General features: G+C 38.8%; 1 protein-coding gene and 1 long non-coding RNA gene across 10 annotated transcripts in view; one reads left to right on the top strand and one right to left on the bottom strand.

Moving 5' to 3' along the window:
* Positions 1-22486, bottom strand: part of LOC126073412 (uncharacterized) — a 312807-nt gene that overhangs the window by 147158 nt on the left and 143163 nt on the right. The gene's annotated exons all lie outside the window — the stretch shown is intronic.
* Positions 1-22486, top strand: part of SLC16A1 (solute carrier family 16 member 1) — a 180013-nt gene that overhangs the window by 44827 nt on the left and 112700 nt on the right. The window contains exons 2-5 of one of the 3 annotated variants that reach the window (XM_049880049.1): positions 2257-2516; positions 7349-7492; positions 11821-12687; positions 15585-20908. In XM_049880049.1, coding sequence (XP_049736006.1) covers positions 2300-2516; positions 7349-7492; positions 11821-12687; positions 15585-15862 — 1506 coding nt within the window. In that variant the 5' untranslated portion in view covers positions 2257-2299 and the 3' untranslated portion in view covers positions 15863-20908. Of the gene's footprint in view, positions 1-2256; positions 2517-7348; positions 7493-11820; positions 12688-15584; positions 20909-22486 lie in introns of those variants that run through there. The other 2 variants (XM_049880052.1, XM_049880050.1) reach the window with 2 other exon arrangements.

Below are 22486 nucleotides of genomic sequence, written 5' to 3' on the forward strand. Positions count from 1 at the left end.
TTCAGGGGACATCTAAGTCAATTGGCATAATAAAATCTATTAAGAAAACATTCTGCACCCTGCCTTAAAAGTTTTTCATAACATTCTGCATCCCACTTTGAAGAGTGGCATCTGGGGTCTTAAACACTAGCCAGCAGCCATCTAAGATGCATCATTTGACCTCAACCCACCTGGATCAAAGGAGAATGAAGAACACCAAAGACACAAGGTAATTACAAGCCCAAGAGACAGAAAGGACCACATAAACCAGAACTACATCTGGCTGAGACCAGAAGAACTAGATGGTGCCCGGCTACAAGCGATGACTGCCCTGACAGGAAACACAACAGAGAACCCCTGAGGGAGCAGGAGAGCAGTGGGATGCAGACCTCAAATTCTAAAAAAAAGACCAGGCTTAATGGTCAGACTGAGACTAGAAGGACCCCGGTGGTCATGGCCCCCAGACCTTCTCTTAGCCCAAGACAGGAACCATTCCCAAAGCCAATCTTCAGACAGGGATTGGGCTGGCCAATGAGATAGAAAAAGATGCTGGTGAAGAACGAGTTTCTTGGATCCAGTAGACCCTTGAGACTATGTTGGCATGTCCTATGTGGAGGAGACATGAGAGGGAAGAGGGGATTAGAAGCTGGTGGAATGGACACGAAAAGGGAGAGTGGTGGGAAGGAGCGGGCTGTCTTATTAGGGGGAGGGCAACTAGGAGTACATAGCAAGGTGTATATAAATTTTCATATGAGAGACTAACTTGATTTGTGTACTTTCACTTAAAGCCCAATTAAAAAAAAAAAAAAATTACAAGTCACAAATGCCTAACATCGCTACCTGTCTTTACCATTGTATTAAAAAAAAAAATTAGAGCCTTTAAATTTTAACCTCAAAGTACTTTTATTTTAGGTCTTCTGGATTAAACGATCTGTTTTATTCACTGCTGTCTTTATTAAAAAAAAAAAAAAAATTTTTTTTTTTTTTTTTTTTATAGTACCTGTAAAAGGCCTGGTACATAGTAAAGCCTTTAAAAAGTACCTGGGAATGATTGCATTTTACTTTGGTTCCCTTTGATTGAATTGTTCCAGTTGAGAGCGTTATTATTTTCTGTTTTCTTCCCTTTTTTTTTTCACTTTTTAGGGAAATTTTCCATAGGGGTTGTTTTCTTTCTACCCGTACAAGGTCACTCGTCCCAAATCATATTTGAAGTGTTCAGATTAGTTAGAAGGAACAGTATTTAGATGTCGAGACTACTATTGCTCTTAAGCCAAGATTTATATTTTAGACTAAAGAACGTGAAGGCCAAAAGTGAGAGTGCCATCTCTGACCCGTATTAGTGTTGTAATACAGCCTGCGTGGAGGTGATCTGAAATGGGAGTGCTAACATAGTGTTGCAGAATGAATTGAAATATAGGGTGAAAGTTGGCTTAGTAAGTTAAAGGAGAGCTTCATGAGAAGGCAGATGAGCCTACCATGAAACGCTCACTCCATCCACTCCTTGTCACAGTCTAACAGGAGATTTCATTTTCTAACCGTGCTATTCACTAGAACGAGGTGATTTCAAGTTTTATAAAACTGCCATCTTTTGAAATCAGTTGAATTTGTGAGTTTAACTGTATTGGCTAGCTATTATTGAGGAGCTTGTTTTTCTTGTCATACAATGGGGGATAAAATACCATGAATTGAGGCAATTAGATGAAAGGGAATTTTTCTGAAATAATTTTCCAGCCCAGTAAGCGAGACTTCTGTGTGTTCAGAATGGTATTCTGTTTTGCAAATTGCTACATATCTAGTGAGTTAGGTACTTTAGTTCCTAACACTTACAAATCAGCTCAAAAGTAAAAAGAAAATAAGTACTAAAGAATATGTTTTGGGAAAAGGGAGAAGCTTACAGAGGCTGTATTTAAAACATGAGATTTTTGTAGGGTATGTGTTAGGTGAAGTTTTCAAGCAGATAAGTCAAACGAGGCATACCTATAGTAATTTGAGAAATTATACCGATAAAACCAGTAGATGTATATCAATACGTGTACACTGTGCAAAGGCTACATGTATTAAAAAGGATTTATTTTGGTATGCTTTCTAAGTGGTAGGGAGCCTTTTTCCTTTAAAAGCTACTAAAAATTATGCACAATACTGTAAGACTTTCTCTTCTGAGAAAACAGTGTCTATGTTAGACAGGAAACACTGAAAAACATTCAGTTACTTCAAAGCGTAAGGGGGTTTGTGGGACATACTTTTGTTGACGTATTATTTTAATTTCATATCTTTCAGATATTTGGATCTGACTGCATTTTGAAATTCATCTTCACTTACAATGCCACCAGCAATCGGAGGCCCAGTTGGATACACTCCCCCAGATGGAGGCTGGGGGTGGGCAGTAGTTGTTGGAGCTTTCATTTCCATTGGCTTCTCTTATGCATTTCCTAAATCTATTACTGTGTTCTTCAAAGAAATTGAAGGTATATTCAATGCCACCACCAGCGAAGTATCATGGATATCTTCCATCATGTTGGCTGTTATGTATGGTGGAGGTAAGTACCCACTAAGGCCTGCTCTCTTAACTGCCATTAAGCAGCCAGCGGCTCTGTATTAGGTAACTTTTCTTTTTTGATGTCTTTTTCAATGAGGTGTTTTGAAATGTTATTTCTGTAAACTTTGTGTTACATTTAGAGTTTCTTTCCCTTGGCAACTCTTGCTCTGTTTGTTCCCCTATAGTATTGTGAAACAGAAATGAGAAATTGTGAAGATCCCTGATTTGATCCAACTGAAGTATTGAGCTAAAGAAAAAAAAAGAAAAATTCAAATGCCATGAGCGCAACAACTGGTTTTTCTTGTTATTGCTCTCTGCAAGACTCTTGAGATGTTAACATAAATATAGATATTTTCTAAATGTTGTTGGAAGAATTAAAATAAGTCAGGCTAACCTGAATAGCATTGTTCAAAGTCTTTCAGGTAAAATCTTTTCAAGGTGCAAGGATTAAAGAACTGAATAAAATCTCCCCCTTGTTCCTTGTGACTTTGAGTCCAAAAGCATTTCAGCTGAACCCTAAACTATTAGGTTTTGTCATTTTTTTTTCCTTTCTGTTTTCTTTGGCATATTGTGAAAGGTAGAGAGTAAGTTGTTTACTTAACATCACTTAAAATTCTGTTTCACCTTGGAACATCAAGTCATAATTTAACTTGTAATAGTCAAGCCTACCATAATAGTTAAAATATATAGTTGCTTAGTTAGCAGGGATTCTAAAACCAAGTGTATTTATTTACTGGGATTGACAGTGTATCGTGTTGCTTGTTTAGCCAAGCTTTCAATTCTATTATCTTGGCTTTGGTGGAAATTTAGTACCTCAGATTATTCTCACATGTAGCTCTTTAATAGGTGCCCTAGTAGTAGCACAGTGGTTAAGAACTATGGCTGGTAACCAAGCAGTGGAAGTTTGAATCCACAAGGTGCTCCTTGGAATCCCTGTGGGGCAGCTCTCCTCTGTCCTATAGGGTTGCTGTGAATTGGAATCAACTGGCATTGGTTTGTTTTTTGTTTAGCTCTTTAATAGAATTTCACAGTCCAATTATAAATAACTTCACCTGAGGCTGCTAAACTTATGACAGATTCAGCCAGTAGCTGTTGAGCCCTAGTGATCATGTTCAGCACCGAGTTAGGTGTTGTGAGCGATAGAGAACACTGGTCCTGACCCCAGCCTTTTAGAAGTTTATAACATAAGCTCATCAAACAGAAATGAGTAACTGAGGCCATAATTTAATCAAGCACATGATTGAATTGCAGAGAAGAAACAGGTAACTTGGTTGCCTTGGTGAGAGAGAAACTGAGTAGCTAGGAACATAAATGGGAAGACCTTTTTTCTACTGTGTATCTTTTTGTGGTTTTTAAAGTTTGAACATATGCTTGTTTTATTTATTAAATTAATATTTTTTTAAAGAACCTAAGTGCTAAATTGTAGTACTTATAATTTTTAATAAGTTCAGAGAAATCAAGAGGGACTTTGGACCATATCTGGCTTCTGAGAGCCGGTAATTTTGGGGGCTTTGAACTCTAATTTGCCAGGATTTCTAATAATGTTTTGACCATTATGACTTGAAGAAATTGATATAAGTATTATGCAGAGGTACTCGCTGCAGGTCCTTAGTGTATCTTTAGGCTGACTACAAATCAGAAGTTCACATGCTGAAATTCTAAGCTGCCAAAGAGTTTGAGAGCCACTTGGATTTTGCATCAAAAGTGATGTCAGTTGTGCTAATTGCACATGACGCTTCGCTTTGGAGAAACAGTTCCTTCTTTGTCCTCACCAGTTAGTAAGATAACTAGCACATTTCTCTGAAGTTTTTATAATAGGCCTATAAATTGGACCTATCTCTATTTTTAATGATAGGTAATTGAGGTCATCCTTTCTGAAAAAACTTCAAAAGACAAATTGCCTATTATGAGCCTTGTGGCCGATTTTTTTTTTACTAAATGGGTTATTTGTTTTGATTGGCTTCTAAGTGGTATGTACCCTAAGAATTACTTTCACTTTTACAGCTGTGATAATTCTTTACTTGTGCTCTTGAGCCATACCCTGAACACTAGTATGTTTTGAGTTGTGATAGATTTAGTTTCTTTCCTTTTTTTTTTTTTAGTGTTTGAGTCAGAGATAGATGCTAAAAAGTATCCTTTTTTGTGAGATTACCAGAGGAGAGGGAGTCCTTGGGTAGTACGAATGGTTAATGTGCTCAGTTAGAGGCTTAAATCCACCCAGAGGAGCCTTGGGAGAAAGGCCTGGCAGTCTACTTCAGAAAAATCAACCAGTGAAAACCCTATGGAATCAGTCAGTGTAATGCACCATTTTAATAGCACAAAGGAAAAGCACCACATGAGTATCTACATATGTGCAGAAGAGGCATTCGATAAAATCCAGCACCCTTTCTTGATAAAATCTCACAACAGCGTAGAATAAAAGGGAAGTTCCTCAACATGATTAAAGGCCTTTATGAAAAACCAACAGCCAACATTATACTCTGTGGAGAAAACCCTGTGGAGCACAGTTCTACTCTGACACACGTGGGGTTGCCGTGAGTCAGAATCAACTCGATGGCAACTGGTGTGGTTTTTTTTGTTTACCAGAGGAGGAAAACTTACTCTTGGTTTATTTGTTTGAATTTGCCTTTTTTTTTTTTTTTTTAACACTAAAGTATAAATTTACATATTTTCAGTTCCACAGTAATGTAATCGTAACACTCCTGGGTTAACAATTTCAAATACTGCAAATTTTACAGCGTTAACCCACTTCACAGAGTCTACAGTATGGCAGTATTTTGTTCCTTGTAATTCTGATTATATAAAATCTGTTCATAACTAACTGATATAGATATATTTTGTGACTGTTCTTTTTAATATGTCTTACATAAGCTGTAAATTCAAATTATTTTCAAACCAGTTGTGACCTAATATTTTCATGAAGTGGATTAGAAGGTAGCCATGAAAACTGCTTTATGCACATCCTTGGTTGAGCCTAAAGTCTCTTCTGGCAGCCAGTTCTTGACCCAGCCCCTTAGGGAGACTTGGTCCGCTGAAACGCTAGTATAACCAAAAGCTTTAATTCTTTATTGCGTACTTATAAAAAAAAAATATGCACACATATAATATATACACATTTATATATTTATAATGACAAATCTGTCATTTTCACAAAATCCATATCCATGAAATAGAGACCAAACTGTTTTTGTAAACATAAATAAAATTTAACAAATGTCATTCATTCTATAATCAGCAAATATTGTTAGTTTACTTTGAGTTGTGTTACAGCTTTTAAAAAAAACACTGTTTACTTTGAATAAGGCTTTCTTATAATTAATACTTATTCTACATCTGGAATAGGCAAATTATATATTACATCTATTTGTAGTAAGTTAGAAGAGAGATGCTATTTTATATTTGTAATAGAAAATTGATTCATGAAATGCATAAAATCTTTTTCTTTCTGGTCTTTATAATACTTGACTTTTTATTTGGTTTTTTTCTCTCATTCAAGAAAGCCCTAGTGCTTTTTGTATGTGTCTGTTTAGCTGAGGAAATTTAATCTGCTTTTCTTGGGTAATACCCCAATTCCAATCCTTTTGAGTTCTTAGATCCAAGGTTATTTTGACCAGCATCTTATATATCTTCTCCTTAAAGCATTTTTTCATTGTATTGATACCACCAAACATAGTATTATAGGCATGGAACCAGTTAACTCTGAAAGACATATTCAGTACCAGAGACCCAAAAAAAACCCAGTGCCGTCGAGTTGATTCCGACTCATAGCGACCCTATAGGACAGAGTAGAACTGCCCCACAGGGTTTCCAAGGAGCGCCTGGCGGATTTGAACTGCCGACTCTTTGGTTAGCAGCTGTAGCACTTAACCACTATGCTACCAGGGTTTCCAATACCAGAGACATCTAGATGTAATTAGGATCAATGTGTTTTGTTTTTAATGAGATGTTCTAATTGTAAAACTACTTAAACTTGGAAGAAATTTAGTTATGTATTCTTGTCTTTTTGTTTTTTTTTTTCTTTTAAACACAGCACAAGCCACATTTATGATAACATGTAAACAGTGATCTGAACTCAGAAATGTATTCAGATGTGTTCATATATCACATCCTGTCAGTTGTCTTTATTCCAGATGCCTGTCTAAAAATGAAAACAGAGCAAACTTATTAAATATATTTTGATCATATCCTAGATACAGTAAGAACTGTATGATCTTCGATTACCACAGTGTTTTCAGCCTGTTCTGCCTTATAAGAGAAAGACTAAGGATAGACTAGAGTCTCTTAGACAGTGAAACCTGTGAGAGCTGGAACTTGATGGGACTGCCTTGTTTGCCTGGGTCTCACAAGTTTTCCACCTTTGATGGGGTGCAGTTTTACTACTTTTTTATCACTCTATTGAAAAAAAACAAAAAAACAAACCTGTTGCCATCAAGTTGATTCCGACTCATAGCGACCCTATAGGTCAGAGTAGAACTGCCCCTTAGAGTATTGAAAGAGCACCTGGTGGGTTTGAGCTGCTGACCTTTTGGTTAGCAGCTGTAGAGCTAACGACTATGCCACCAGTTTCCACCTTACACAGGTTTTGTCTTTCATGGGTTTTACTATATTTTAATAAAATTCCATGTACTATCTCTAGATATAGAAGCTACACAGTGATGTTTAGTACACATACCTGTGATTCTGAAATAGTTATAGAAAGCTATATTCTTTACCATTGCCCTTTGTTGTATGTTTATTTTAGAGGATTTGTCATTTAATGTCATTAATGCCTTGTGTAGATATGAGGGGTAGGTTCATTTCCTGTATACTACTACATTTTTGGTTCTCTCCTAGGTCCTATCAGCAGTATCCTGGTGAATAAATATGGCAGTCGTCCAATCATGATTGCTGGTGGCTGCTTGTCAGGCTGTGGCTTGATTGCAGCTTCTTTCTGTAACAGCGTACAGGAACTTTACTTGTGTATTGGAGTCATTGGAGGTGAGTTGCTACTGATTCATTTTCAACCATTAATTTACCGCTGCCAGTGGGTATTATCTTAAAAAAAAAAAAAAAAAAATTTTTTTTTTTCCTTTAGTGGGTATTATCTGCATTTATCTGTCAGATCTTTTGAGTGAAATCACTTCCTTATAGAAATTACTGTATTTTATTGAAGAACCAAACCTGCTATGAGTCAGTTCTGACTCATAGCAACCCTATAGGACAGAGTAGACCTGCCCCTCCAGTTTCCAAGGAGCGCCTGGTGGATTTGAACTGCTGACCTTTTGGTTAGCAGCTGTACCTCTTAAGCACTGTGCCACCAGGGTTTCTGAAGAGCTTTAGGTAAATTAGCGCATTAGAAAAGCAAACTTTTAAAGAAATTGCTGTCATAAAGGTGTTCATTATTAATTGATTTGAAAGAGTTGGTTGTCCTAAGGAAATAGGCAGTGATGGTGGATAAAATGTACCTGGCAACTTGTTGCAAGGGTGGTCATTTGTTATAACTTCTTCCTCCCAAGTAGGCTTCTATTGGAGAAGAAGTATTAAACATAAAGCAGGAATTATCTGGTAGAATGCCCAGATATATTTTTGAGAGGTAGAGGATACTTGATTTTTTTTTTTTTTTTTAATATATATATATAGCCAAATTGCCACAAGGAACTATTGCCATAATGAACTCAAGCTATTGAATATACTTAATATATATCTTAGATATCTTTCCATGTCATTAAATATTAAGATATATAATATTTTTACTATTTATTATTACACTGAATGGATATACCATAATTTTATTTAATCAGTCTTGTTAATTGTTGGATATTTAGTTCATTAAGGTTGTTTTCCTTTTTTTTTTTCCTACTATTAATAAACAGCGCTTTGTGAACATGAATATTTTATTAGGATAGACTAGTAAAAGGGGAACTGCTGTGTGTGTGTGTGTGTGTGTGTGTGTGTGTGTGTGTGTGTGTGTGTGTGTGTGTGTGTGTGTGTGTGTGTGTGTGTGTGTGTGTGTGTGTGTGTGTGTGTGTGTGTGTGTGTGTGTGTGTGTGTGTGTGTGTGTGTGTGTGTGTGTGTGCGCGCTAAATTGCCCTCCAGAAATCTCACCCACAATATATGAGAGAAAAGACAATGGGATATTGCCTTTTTTTTTTTTTTTTAATCGCTGCCCATTTAACAGGTGAACAGTATCTCCTGGTCATAATTTGCATCTCTTTTAAGAGTTCAGGCTGCTAAACAAAAGGTTGGGGCAGTTCTCCTCTATTCTGTAGGGTTGCTATGAGTTGGAATTGACTTGCCAGCAACAGTTTTTGATTAGTAGTAGTAGTAAAGTAAGTGTTTTTCATGTTGTGGCTGTGTATATATATATATTTTTTTTTTTACAAAATGCCTGTTGACCGTTTTTGTGTGTTCACTTTTCTGTTGCTATAAGAATAATGTGTAATGACTTTATATATTAAATTCATATCCTTTTGCATGAGATGCAGTTATTTGTCCTAATTAATTTTTTGCTGTTTGAGAAATTTTGATTTAATCTTTTTCTACTTTTTCCTCCTAATTAAATTGTTCTTACATTTTCAGGATTTCAAAACCCAAAGTCTTAAATATCATTCTTAGAAAGTTGTTCCCATTCCAAAAATATGTTTGCCTACTTCTCCTTTTAGTATGCTTTGTATTTAAAAATTCTGAGTAGATGAAAACATCTGCCATAAAATGAGAAGAAATACAACTTTATTTTGTTTCCTCTTTTATTTATTCACCCATCAAATATGTATTCAGCAGTAACTGTATGTATGCCAGGCACTGTTCTAGGTGCTGTGGGGATAGTGCAACAAGTTCAGGCAACAGCTCCCTTTAATGGGAGGAAGCAGACAATAAAAGACTCACAAATAAATGAATAAATAAGAAAAATATCAAGTAGCGATAAATGCTATACAAAGCCTTAGAATGAAGTGTTGTGACACTTTGGTAGTCACCAAAAGTGAAGAGACAGCTTTAAGTAGGGGTATGAGTGATAGCAGACTCAGCTTTGTGAAAATCTAGGGAACATAGGCCCTACCTAAGTCAATAGTATGCTTATTATTAGCACGGGAGAAAGGTGTGGCATGCGGTCAGGGAGGGAGATAAGGCTGGGGTAGAGATTGTGGATAGGAAGGCATTATAGGGGAGTGACATGCTCCGGTTTATTGGTTTAAGCCTCTGTGAATGGCTTAAACACAGTTGGTAGGAAGCAAGAAAGTTAGGAGTAAGGAGGCTATGAGGAGGGAGAGCATATAGAAAGTTACTTGAATATTTACTCATATTAGCACTATTTATTGATTCATTTGTTCTTTCCCCATTAAGTTAAAATGTCACTTTTGTCTTACATTAAATCTTTGTATGTATTTTGGGTCAATTCCTGGACTTTGTATCCACTTTCATTGATCAGTGTTTATTCCTGAGTCAGGGCCACACTATTCTAATGATCCTAGTTTTTTTAAATATCTTTTAGGGTTGGTCCCACTCCTCCCCCCGATACCACCAGAAATTTTTCTGGTGATTCCCATGTCTAGTATTATCAATTCAGTTATGTCCTGTTCTGACACTAAGTGCAGTGCAGTTCTTCTGTCCCTGACCACCAGAGCCAGGTCATATCTCACAGGCCAAAGGGCACAGTCTGCCACACTGCCAAACAGGCCCAAAACTTCACATATCAGCCAGAAGTTCTGGGCTCCCCAGGACACCTCTGCTTCTGACCTGCTAGCTACAAATTCATGGGTTCACACTACCACCTCAGGACACCAGCCACAAGCTCAGAAGTCCCCCAAGACACCAGGACACCCACACTTCTGACCTGCTAGCTACAAATGCAGGGATCCCCCACTACCCCTCAGGTTCAATAATTTGCCAGAATGTTTCATGGAACTCAGGAAAGCACTACACTTACAGTTTTATTATGTTGTTGTTTGCTGCCATTTGAGAGAATACAAAATTGGAACAAGCATAAAGAAGAGATGAATAGGGCAAGGTCTGGGAGGGTCCCCAACATGAAACTTCTAAGTCCCTAGGGATACATCCATGTCTGTCACCACCCAGGAAGCTCGCCCATGTTTCAGTGTCCAGAGTTTTTTTGGGGGTTTTATTATGTAGGCAGGGGCCCTGGTGGCACAGTGGTTAAGCCTTAGGCTGCTAACCGAAAGGTCAGCAGTTCGAATCTACCAGCCACTCCTTGGAAATCCTACGGAACAGTTCTGCTCTGTCCTGTAGGGTCGCTATGAGTCAGAATCAACTCCACAGCAATGGGTTTGGGTTTTTTTTTTTTTTGGTATTATATAGGCATGATTGATGGAATCATTGCCAATATGGTCTCCATTCCCCCTCTTTTCCCCAGAGTTCAGGCTGATATAATGTGGGTCTTTCTGCATGGCCAGCCCCCACCTCAGCAGGAGTCACCTTATTAATATAACCTGTCAGATATGGTCCAAAGCCCTCTATGAATAACAGAGACGTTCCAGTTACTAGAAAATTCCAGGGATTTAGAGGTTACTTCCCAGCAACAAATTCTTTGGGTAAAGTAATTCTTCACTCTACCTCCTCTCCAAAATAAAATCCACCGATATTTTTATTGGAATCACATTAAGTTAATACATTGATTTGGGGATTATTGACACCTTGACAGTGTTGTGTTTTATTATCCCAAAACTTTATTTGTATGTGTGTTTCAATTCTTAGGCACCTCAGGAAAGTTTCACAATTTTAGTGATATAAATTGCACAATTTAAGATCATTGGTGTTATAGTGAAAGGCATAATTTTGTGTTGCATTTTCTATTGTAAATATGTTTTGTCTCTATTTGTGACTGTATGCTTAATGATATTCTACTGGTTTTAATAGTCCTTCAGGTGATTTTGCTAGGTCTGACAATTAGACAATCATTTCCCTTCAAATAATACAAACAATAATAATAACTGAGAACTAATATTTATTGAGGGCTTACTACATCCCAGGCACTGTTCTAGGTGCTTTATGTGGATTAAGTCTTGTATTCCTCACAACAATGCTGTGTGCCTGTTTTACGTATTAGGAAACAGTCACAGGAGACTGAACATGCCTGAGATTACAAAGCCAGTAAGTAGTGATGCTAAGATTTGAACCTATGTAGTCCGGTTTTAAAGCTTACACTTTAAACCACTGTACAATGTGGCCTCTCTAATGATGATGACTTCTGTCTCCTTTCCATTATTTATATCTCTTATTTTAGTTTCTTTGTCTCGCGAAGTAATTCCAAATATATTTCTGACATTTATTACAGTATATGCTTTTTTTTTCTTTTTCCCCCTCCTCTCCAGGCCTTGGACTTGCCTTCAACTTGAATCCAGCTCTAACCATGATTGGCAAGTATTTCTACAAGAGACGACCACTGGCAAATGGACTGGCCATGGCAGGCAGCCCTGTGTTCCTGTCTACCCTGGCCCCCCTCAACCAGGCTTTCTTTGGTATCTTTGGCTGGAGAGGAAGCTTCCTAATTCTTGGGGGCCTCCTTCTAAACTGCTGTGTAGCTGGATCCCTGATGCGGCCAATAGGGCCCAAGCCAACCAAGGAAAGGAAAGATAGGTCTAAAGAACCCCTTCAGGACACCGGGAAATCTGGTGAAAAAAAAGATGTAGGTGATGCACATACAGATCTTATTGGCGGAAACCCCAAAAAGGAGAAACAATCAGTTTTCCAAACAATTAACAAATTCCTAGACTTATCCCTTTTTACCCACAGAGGCTTTTTGTTGTACCTCTCTGGTAATGTACTTATGTTTTTTGGGCTATTTACACCTTTAGTCTTCCTCAGTAATTATGGTAAGAGTCAGCATTACTCTAGTGAGAAGTCTGCTTTCCTCCTTTCTATTCTGGCCTTTGTTGACATGGTTGCCAGACCTTCCATGGGACTTGTAGCCAATACAAGGTGGATAAGACCTCGTGTTCAGTATTTCTTTGCAGCTTCTGTTGTTGCAAATGGTGTGTGTCATTTGCTAGCACCTTTATCCACCAGCTATATTGGGTTCTGTATCTATGCGGGATTCTTTGGATTTGCATTTGGGTGGCTCAGCTCAGTATTGTTTGAAACACTCATGGACCTTGTTGGACCCCAGAGGTTCTCCAGCGCTGTGGGATTGGTGACCATTGTGGAATGCTGTCCTGTCCTCCTGGGACCACCACTTTTAGGTACAGTATGTCCTCTACCTCTCTGGTTCTGTTATCGTATAACAGGTGTACAGGATTGGGAAGGTGATAGAAAGCAGAGATTAGTAAGCTGCTTGATGGCAGAGCAAGTCTCTCGCTTCTGTACCCTTGGTGCTGGCACAGTGCTTGGTACAGCATAACTGCTCAGATACTTGCAGAATGGGATTCAGTTGAACCATCAAGTGAAAAAAAGAATCAAATACTACAAAATTCTGTTTTTTTAAAATAATTTTTCCTCTTCATAAAATTAATATGCTTATTATTGAAAATGTGTAAAATACAACTCTACCTTTAAAGCAGTGATGGTGATTTCATTTTATTGATGGAGTTTATCTTAATAGTAATAGTTAAAACGATAATAACAATAGCTACTCTGTGAAGCTCACAGTGTACCAAGGACTGTCCTGTTGTTGCTGCTGTTGTTGTTAAGTGCCCTCAAGCTGAATTTCACGTGACAGAGTAGAACGGCACCATAGGGTTTTCTAGGCTGGTGGCACAATGGTTAAGTGCTTGGCTATCAACCAACGGTCGGTGGTTCAAATTCACTGGTGGCTTCTACAGAAAAAAACACCTGGCAGTCTTCTCCCATAAAGATTACAGCCTAGGAAACCCCATGGGGCAGTTCTGCTCTGTCATGTAGGGTCACATGAGTCAAAATCAACTTGAAGGCACATAACAACAATCTTTATGGGAGCAGTTCAGCAGATCTTTCTCTTGCAGAGAGGTTGGATGGGTTCAAACTGCCAGCCTTTTTTGGTTAGCAGCCAAGCACTTACCCAAGATACTTTCCAGCACACTTGCACTACCAGGCTCTCTTAGGACTGTCCTAGCCATTTATATATCCTTTCGTATCTCATGAATTTATAAGGTTGTTATAATCCCCACTTTATAAATGAATACACAGAGGCTTCTAAAGGTGAAATAATGTGACCAAGATCACACAGCTAGTAAGTGAGCATAAAATTTGGGGACTATTCCCTAAGGTTACTAAGTACTTCACATTTTAAATTAAATCCACCAGGCGCTCCTTGGAAACTCTATGGGGCAGTTCTACTCTGTCTTGAGTAGAACTTGCAATGGGTTGTGGACATGACTCAAACTTTTGAAATTATGATTTGGGGGATGAGTGAGGACACAAAAGAAAGAAGACCAACACTGTCTCTTGATAATACCGTCTTCCTCCCTTTCAATACCCAGTGAGTTGCCAAGTCTTGTCAGTTTTCACCTCTTATATCTGGGCTGCTCCAGTAACCTCCTAACTAGTCTATCCATATCCACTCAAAGTGGCCTACAGTCTGATTTCTACTATGCCAGCAAAATTATCTTTGCAAATGCAAACCTGATATTCCAGCTGATTAGAAGTCTCCATTTATTTCCCATTGCTTTTAGGATAAAGATCAAATTCCCTGATGTGGCCTGCAGGGCTCTGCATGGCCTGGCTCCTGGCTGTTCTTCCTTGGTGGTGGTGGGATCCTCTTTTTCCCACCACTGAGGTCACTGACTGATCCTTTTGGTGGGCTACTATTACCACATCTGCACAGCCCCGCCCAATCATTTGGGTGGGAGTTATAAGATCGTAGCTAGAAAGGCCACACAAAAGTCATCGGTCCCACTGCACCACTGAACTGTGGATGTTACCTCCTTCACTAGCACACAGCCAATGCCTAGCATATGATACACCTGTTGCTGTTGAGTCAATTCCGACTCACAGCAACCCTATAGGACAGAGTAGAACTGCCCCACAGGGTTTCTAAGACTATAAGCCTTTACCAGTCTAGACTTCCACATCTTTTTTCCCCCAGAGAGCATCTGATGGGTTCCAACCACCAACCTTTCTGTTAGCAGCTGAGTACTTAACCACTGTACCACCAGGGCTCCTTAGTATATGGTGAGGGCTCAGTAAATATTGCTGAATGAATGATGTTATGAGTTAGAAAACCCTATGGAATCATATTGAATTGGTACTTTATAGGTGTAGAGTAGGGTTTTCCAGATTTTATTCCTTGAGATACTAATTTGATGAGATGCTAATAAAATTTACTATAACAAGGGTTTCATGGCCAAAGAAAAAAGTTTGGGAACACCAAGTTAAATGGATTTCTTTACTGCAGGACCTTGCAGAGCCTTTAATATGCTAATGTGTATTGTGAATCTTTAAGAGAAAAGGATATGATATGCTGCTTCCCAAATATACTTGGCTTTTGAAACATTAGAGAGGTATCCTGTAGCACAGTGGCTAAGGATGTAGGCTCCCGATCAGACTTTCTAGCTTTAAAGCCAAGCTGTTTCATTTACTAGCTTTGTGACCTTGGGCAAGTTACTTAACATTTCTGTGCTTCAATTGTTACATCTGTACAAAGGGGATGATGATAAAATCTGTCGTGATGGATTAAGCACTTAGAACAGTGGAACAGTTGGTGTTGGTTAAACTTCTAGCATAGGACAAGTGTTCATAGGAACATGCCTTGGGGACCACTGATGTCTGAGAAAGAGCTTTGGCCTAGGAAACTGAAATAACTCTGGCCTAGGGCAAAACTCCTAAACCTCTTTTGAGCAACAATTTTTTTTTTCCATTGTGTAATGAGAGAATTGATTCTAGGTGATCTCTAGGTCTTTTCCAATTCAAATTTGCCAGGATTTAATTATTTCCAGGTTTCTAAAAATAACAGGATATGCAAGGCCATCCAAAGTCAGCGTGGCATTATAAACAAAGGATCAGACCATTTTTAGCCATTCCTCTTTAGACTGATTGTCATTTGTGGACGCCATGAAGACTGGATTGACATCTTTCTGAGTGGATCCTTAAACTTTATTTGGGAAAGGGCAGATTTGTTTACCCATATAACCTTTTTTATTTTTTTCTTTTTGGACATTTTTAGGTCGTCTCAATGACTTGTATGGAGACTACAAATACACATACTGGGCATGTGGCATAGTCCTAATTGTCGCGGGTATCTATCTCTTCATTGGCATGGGCATCAATTATCAACTATTGGCAAAAGAACAGAAAGCAGAGCAGAAGCAGAAAAAGGAAAGTAAAGAGGAGGAGACAAGTGTGGCTGTTGCTGAGAAGCCAAAAGAAGCTTTTAAAGCAGCAGAATCTCTGGAGCAGAAAGGCACAGAAGGAAGCCCCAAAGAGGAGGAGAGTCCAGTCTGAGCCCATGAGGCCGAAGGGTAAATGGAGCAGCTTGTGACCCAAGATATCTGAAAATATCCTACTGGCCTGTATGCTACCAGTGGTGCTCAATGCAGACAGTGGACATTTGTGTGGAAATCATACCAGGTGTTCCTTGTGGAATTTCTGTTTCACTCCTTAGTAGCCTGAGTTAAAAATGCCATATCCTTGGGGGGAGGGAGTGTTTGGCAAAGGATGAGGGAAGGAAGTAGTTATTTCTTAGTTTTTTTGTTTTTGTTTTTTAATCTTAGGTTTTAACAGCATCATGAAGATTATAATATGTGCCTTAAGTTGTAGTGTTTAGAACTCTTTAGGGAGCCTTAACTTTTTCAACCATTCTGCTGATTTTATCTATTTCAAGTGTCATGTTTAAAAGAAAAATAACTAACTTGTTTGAGGCAAATTTGAAATCTTAAATTAATCTTGCTTCATTGTTATTTGTCATATATTGCCAGACATTGTCAGTGGAAGATTGAGGGATAGAAATATTGGTTGAAAGTTGGGGATTTTATAAAATGCTGACTAAACTATTTTCCAGGCATCAGTAGTTGCCTGGCATATACGCCTGCTATGTATAAATTTAGGAAATTTAAAGTCTAAAACTTTGGAACTATCTTGGCTTCTCTGGCCACATTGTACTAGCTAATACCTCTTTGGTACCTTTTCTTGGGATGCTTATGAGAAGCCAAGTGCTTGACAGTTGTTTGCATTAAATTACTTCTTTTGCTCCCCTGTTCAAAGACACTTTTTGAGTGGTTATATAGATCATTCCCCTTTTTGAAATCACTTGGTATTATTTTTCTCACTGTAAAAGTTAAAATTAAAATCTACAAGACTATATTTGTGTCTCCTTAGTAAATGCAACACATCTAGTTAAATGTACACAGATATTTGAAACAGAAGCTGAATTCAGCTTAGGTTTTTCTAAAACCTCAGTTGAACTGTGAGACTATTGCAACATTTTTCCTGGAATTTTTCCTCTTTAATTCATAGTGTTTCCATTTATATCTGCTTCTAGCTTAAAGGTGTGTGTGAGTGTGTGTATTTCAGTGTGTTCAAATTAAAGAGGGCCAGAGAAATTTGGCCCCAGGCAAGCCAGGAAGGATAAGATCAGGAGAGAAGTTACTAAGTGTGCTTAGTTTCAATAAATAACTCCTTTTCTTTTTTTTTGAGAAGGTCTTAAAGAAAATTATGTTGTGCTTAGATTTATTGGACACATTCTCTCTACACAAACCTGAAGATTTTGTGAGCCTTTTCACTTACTGACAAGTAGAGAAATGGGTTCAGTATAATGATGGCGGGGGGCAGACCAGAAGAAAAATTGTAAATATTTTTTAACCTAGTATCTTTTGAGGCTGGAAGATATTATGTAAACATTCAATGAATTATATTCCAAGAATTTAAATTATCATTGTAATTAACAGAGTGAAACTATAGATACAAAACCTGTGTAAGAGGCTTACTCTTCCAAATAAAGATCTTTTTTAAAAAAAGGTTTTTCCACCACCACATGCTCTCGATCACTAGCCATTAGAGAAATGCAAATCAAAACTGCAGTGAGATTCCATCTCACCCTGGCATTACTGGCACAAATCAAAAAAATAGAAAATAACAGATGTTGGAGAGGCTGCAGGGAGATTGGAACTCTTATGCACTGCTGGTGGGAATGTAAAATGGTACAACCATTTTGGAAAATGCTACGGCACTTCCTTAGACAGCTAGAAATAGAAATACCATACAATTCAACAGTCCCACTCCTAGGAATATATCCTAGAGAAAAAAGAGCTGTCAAGGAATAGACATATGCACACCCATGTTCACTGCAGCATTTATTCACAACAGCAAAAAGATGGAAACAACCTAAGTGCCCATTAACAGATGAATGGATAAACAAACTATGGTACATACACACAATGGAATACTATGCAACGATAAAGAACAATGATGAATCTGTGAAACATCTCACAAACATGGATGAATCTGGAGGGCATTATGCTGAGTGAAGTCAATCACAACAGGGCAAATACTGTATAAGACCACTATTATAAAAATTCATGAAAAGATTTACACACAGAAACTTTGATGGTTACAAGGGAGAGGAGAGGTGGGAGGGAAAAAGACTAAGTAGATAATAGGTAAGTGGTAACTTTAGTGAAGGATAAGACAGTACACAATACTGGGGAAGTCAGCACAACTTGACCAAGGCAAGGTCATAGAAGCTTCATAGACACGTAGAAACAACTCCCTGAGGCCACTCCCAAAGTCCACTTTTCAAAGATTAGATAGGCCTATAAAACGGATTACTGGGCTGAGGGCTAGGGACCATGGCCTCGGGACAGCTAGCTCAATTGGCGTGACATAGTTTATAAAGAAAAATATTCTACATCCTACTTTGGTAAGTAGTGTCTGGGATCTTAAAAGCTTATATGTGGCCATCTAAGACACTCTGCTGGCCCCACCTGGTTTGAAGCCAGGGAGAATGAAGAAAACCAAAGATGCAGGAAAAGATTAGTCCAAAGGATTAATGGGCCACAACAACTATCACAGTCTCCACCATACTAAGTCCAGCACAACTAGATGGTGCCTAGCTACCACCACTGACTGTTCTGACAGGGATCACAATAGAGGGTCCCAGACAGAGCTGGAGAAAAATGTAGAACAAAACTTAAAAAAAGACCACAGTTACTGGTCTGACAGACTGGAGGAACCCCTGAGACATCCATTAAACTCAGTACTGAAGTCACTCCTGAGGTTCAGCCAAAGATTAAACAGGCCCATGAAGCAAACAGTAATACACATAACCATGTACATGAAACTGAATGGATACACCAGCCCAGGGGCAAGGACAAGAAGGCAGGAGGGGACAGGAAAGTTGGACAAATGGAAATGGCAAACCCAAAGTCGAGAACGGGAGAATGTTGACATGTCACGGGGTTGGCAACCAATGTCAAAAAACAACGTGTATTAATTGTTCAGTGAGAAACTTATTTGCTCTGTAAACCTTCATCTAAAGCACAATGTAAAAAGAAAAAAAAAATTCAAAGGACTAATGAGCCACAGACCCCACCAGCTTGAGCCCAGAAGAACTAGATGGTACCCAGCTACCACTGCTGATCCTTCTGACTGGGATCACAATAGAGAGTCCTGGACACAGCACAAGAAAAATGTAGAACAAAATTCAAATTCACAAAAAAGAAAAAACAATGGGCTTACTGGTCTGATGGAGACTGAGGAACCCTGAGACTATGGTCCCTGGACACCCTCCTAATGCAGAATTGAAGCCACTCCCAAAGTCCACCTTTCAGCCAAAGATTAGACAGGCCTATAAAACAAACAACATACATGAGAAACATGCTTCTTAGTTCAATCAAGTAGATGAGGCCAAAGGGGCAACACCTGCCCAAAAGCAAAGTCAAAAGGCTGGAAGGGACAAAAAAACTGGATGAATGGACACGGAGAACCCAGCGTGGAAAGGGGGAGAGTGCAGCACATTGTGGGGATTGCAACCAATGTCACACAACCGTTTGTGAATAATTTTTTTTTAATGAGAAAGTAAAAAAAGTTTCTGCCTCCAAATGTTTATTTTCTTGAGGAAAATATTGCTTTGTCTTCATTTTCATTACCAGGTTTCAGTTTGGCCCTAATATTAAATCGTCCAGTTACGTGCCTTGGGATTTGTTTGCGTGGCTTATTTTATTTTTCCCTGTTCTTGTCTTTGCTTAAAGGCATGCAGGAGGGGAATTTTGAAATCACCTCTTTTGAACTGAGAGCATCCAGAGCGGCTAACCTTAAGGACACAATGAAAACCTCCCTTTCTGTGCCTGAGTGCCATGACAGATGGAGGAGGAATTTTAGGGGAAAACCCTGCTGGGAGAGTTGGCAGGCGTGGCTCCAGTTTGGGCTCTGCCATTTTCCATATCCCCAAGTCTATAACTTGTATGTGCCTCTTTCCCTTTCTGTAAAAATGAGGATTACCATCAGTGAGGTAATGCAAGTGAACCAAAAAAAAAAAAAGGAAGGATAAATGCAGGGGCAAAGGATTATTTTCTCCTACCCCAATTATTGGAACTGCATCCACACAGAAAACTGCTTCATTCTGTGTTCAATTGTTGAATCTGGTCAATGGGCTGAGGATTTGTTGTCCACAGATTCACTGTCACTTCTGAGAAGGAAGGGCTCTGAAGTTGCTGTGTTCAGGAGCAAGGTTAGTACCTGGCTCAAAACTGGAACCAAACTTTAGATCACCCAGTCCAACCCTGGCTTTGTACCCCAGAAGATGTGGGCTCAAGAGGTTTGTTCAAAATCTGTTTGGGTAACAGCCAACACTACAACTCAATACAGGCCTACTCTGCCATCTCTTCCTTGTGTTGCAAGTCAACACTGGAAGTGGCTAGTCTTTCTGATTCAGTCTGTTGTCCCTTAGTCTGAGTTTTATTTCAGCTCACACAGTTTCAGTGGCTGCTTTGGGAAAATAAATGTCTGCACCTGCCTATCTTTGCCTTTCTCTGTCCCCCACCCTCTGCAAGTCAAAGCAAGAACTATAAGAAATAGGGTTGCAGTACCTAAACAGACTTGAAACTTCAAGAATTTGCTCTGAAACAGGCTCCTGTCAAAGCTGGGAAATTATTTAAGAAATTGATGGTGGTGGCTGCTGTTGAGTTGGCTCCAACTCATGGTGACCTTGTGTATGAGAGAAGGAAAGTTTGCCTGGTCCTGCATCATCTTCATGATCGTTGATGTGTTTGCGCCCATTGTTGTGGCTATCGTGTCACACCATCTCATTGAGGGCTTCCCTTGTTTTTGTTGGCCTTTTACCAAATATGTCCTTTTCTAGTGACTGGTCCACGTCATCAGGAAACAAATTGATAGGCTGAAAAATTGCAGAAGATCATGGTAACATAAATAAGACCATACTATCATGTTACACTTCAGTCTACTGAGAATTTAAATTATCTCAACTAGCCAACATAAATAATTTGTGTAAAAATTAGTAAAAGGTGATGATAAAACAAATTGTGAAAAATTCAGAGGTGGCTTATTCCTGATTGAGTCACATTGATGAATAACTGTTTGGATTCTTAGGTTCTCTGAATTTAGTTTATGTTTGTACCATAGATATATATGTCAATATTTAAAATTTTTTCTCTTTTAAAAAGGAATATTTGTGGTTAGAAGCCATTTAATACTTTGTATGAATCAATGTTTTATTGTATTGAATTTCAGATTGATAAATTGGGTATTAGTTTGTATGATTTTGTTCCAAATGTTTGGGTTTTTTCTTCCCTAGGGAACAGTAATAGTGTAGGTGTGCCCCCTCCCCCCTCACCAACTTTTGCTTGGAAAGATAAACAATAAATTTCCACCTTTGCAACCTGGCTTGTTTTAATTATCAAGTCAAGCACTTGACTGGAAGACCAGAAGAAAGAGGCTAATGATAGACTTGTGCAACTATGAAAACTGTTTCAGTACTTGACAGGAAGTGACAACCCAAGCTTGCCTGGCGTGTCCAAATGTGAGCAATTAGGCCAAGTTGCTTCAGAGCTTAGAAGTATCTAAGAGAGGTTCAAGGAGCCCTGGTGGTACAGTGGTTAAGAGCTCAGCTGCTAACCAAAAGGTTGGCAGTTTGAATCCATCAGCTGCCTCTTGGAAACCCTGTGGGGCAGTTCTACTCTGTCCTATAGGGTTGCTGAGTCAGAATCGACTAGACAGCAACAGGTGTGGTTTTGGTTTGAAGAGAGGTTCAAGTACATGGCTCCCAAAATGTGTTCTAGCTTTAGGGTTTTAGATTGAGACATCCTTCCTTCCATTCAGTCTGGACCATAGTGGCAAACTTGTTCAAATGAGAGTACCATGTATTATGTAGAGTGTATTTCTCCTCAGCTGAACAGCATCAGTTTACTTACTGTTTGCTGTTAACTCTGATTCGTCTAAAGGAGATGGCAATAGCTAACAAAGGAGTCACTGCACAGTGTTTGGTTAACAACATAGGCAAATTGAGGCAGTGTGACCTCAAATGAGTTACTTAGCCTCCCTAAGTTTCAGGTCCTTTTCTTTTGTAAGGTGTTAGTAACTAGTGCCTGCCCCTAGAATTGTTACGAAGGTTAATTGATACGTGACTGCTTACGTTAAGTAAGTGCTTAATAAGTTTAAGCACCTGACTAAAAGGAAAGAAGACGCTTGGGGAAAAAACTTGAGCCTCTTTTATTTCCAAGTTAGATCCTTATTTGGAAGATATAGTTTGGGAGGGACTCTTCAAGACAAGGATAGTAGTTAAATGATCAAATCTTTCTTTTTGGTCAGATCCTCCTTTTAGTCTTAGGGATGTAATGGTCTTTCTGCAGTGGGTGAATGGATGAAACTTAAACCTCATGTGGTTGGTGCAGACATGTTTAGCTCTTTGCATAAGATGAATTGGAATCTTTATAAAGCCCTTGGCTCTTTGTGCCATAACACACTGCCTCCACAGGGGAGAAATCCCTACTACTAAAACCAAAACGCCAAACCCACTGCCATTGACTCATAGCAACCCTATAGGACAGAGTGGAACTACCCCCGTAGAGTTTCCAAGGCTGTAAATCTTTACAGAAACAGACTGCCACCTCTTTC

The sequence above is a fragment of the Elephas maximus genome, chromosome 3, assembly GCF_024166365.1.
Source record: "Elephas maximus indicus isolate mEleMax1 chromosome 3, mEleMax1 primary haplotype, whole genome shotgun sequence".
Classification (NCBI taxonomy): domain Eukaryota; kingdom Metazoa; phylum Chordata; class Mammalia; order Proboscidea; family Elephantidae; genus Elephas; species Elephas maximus.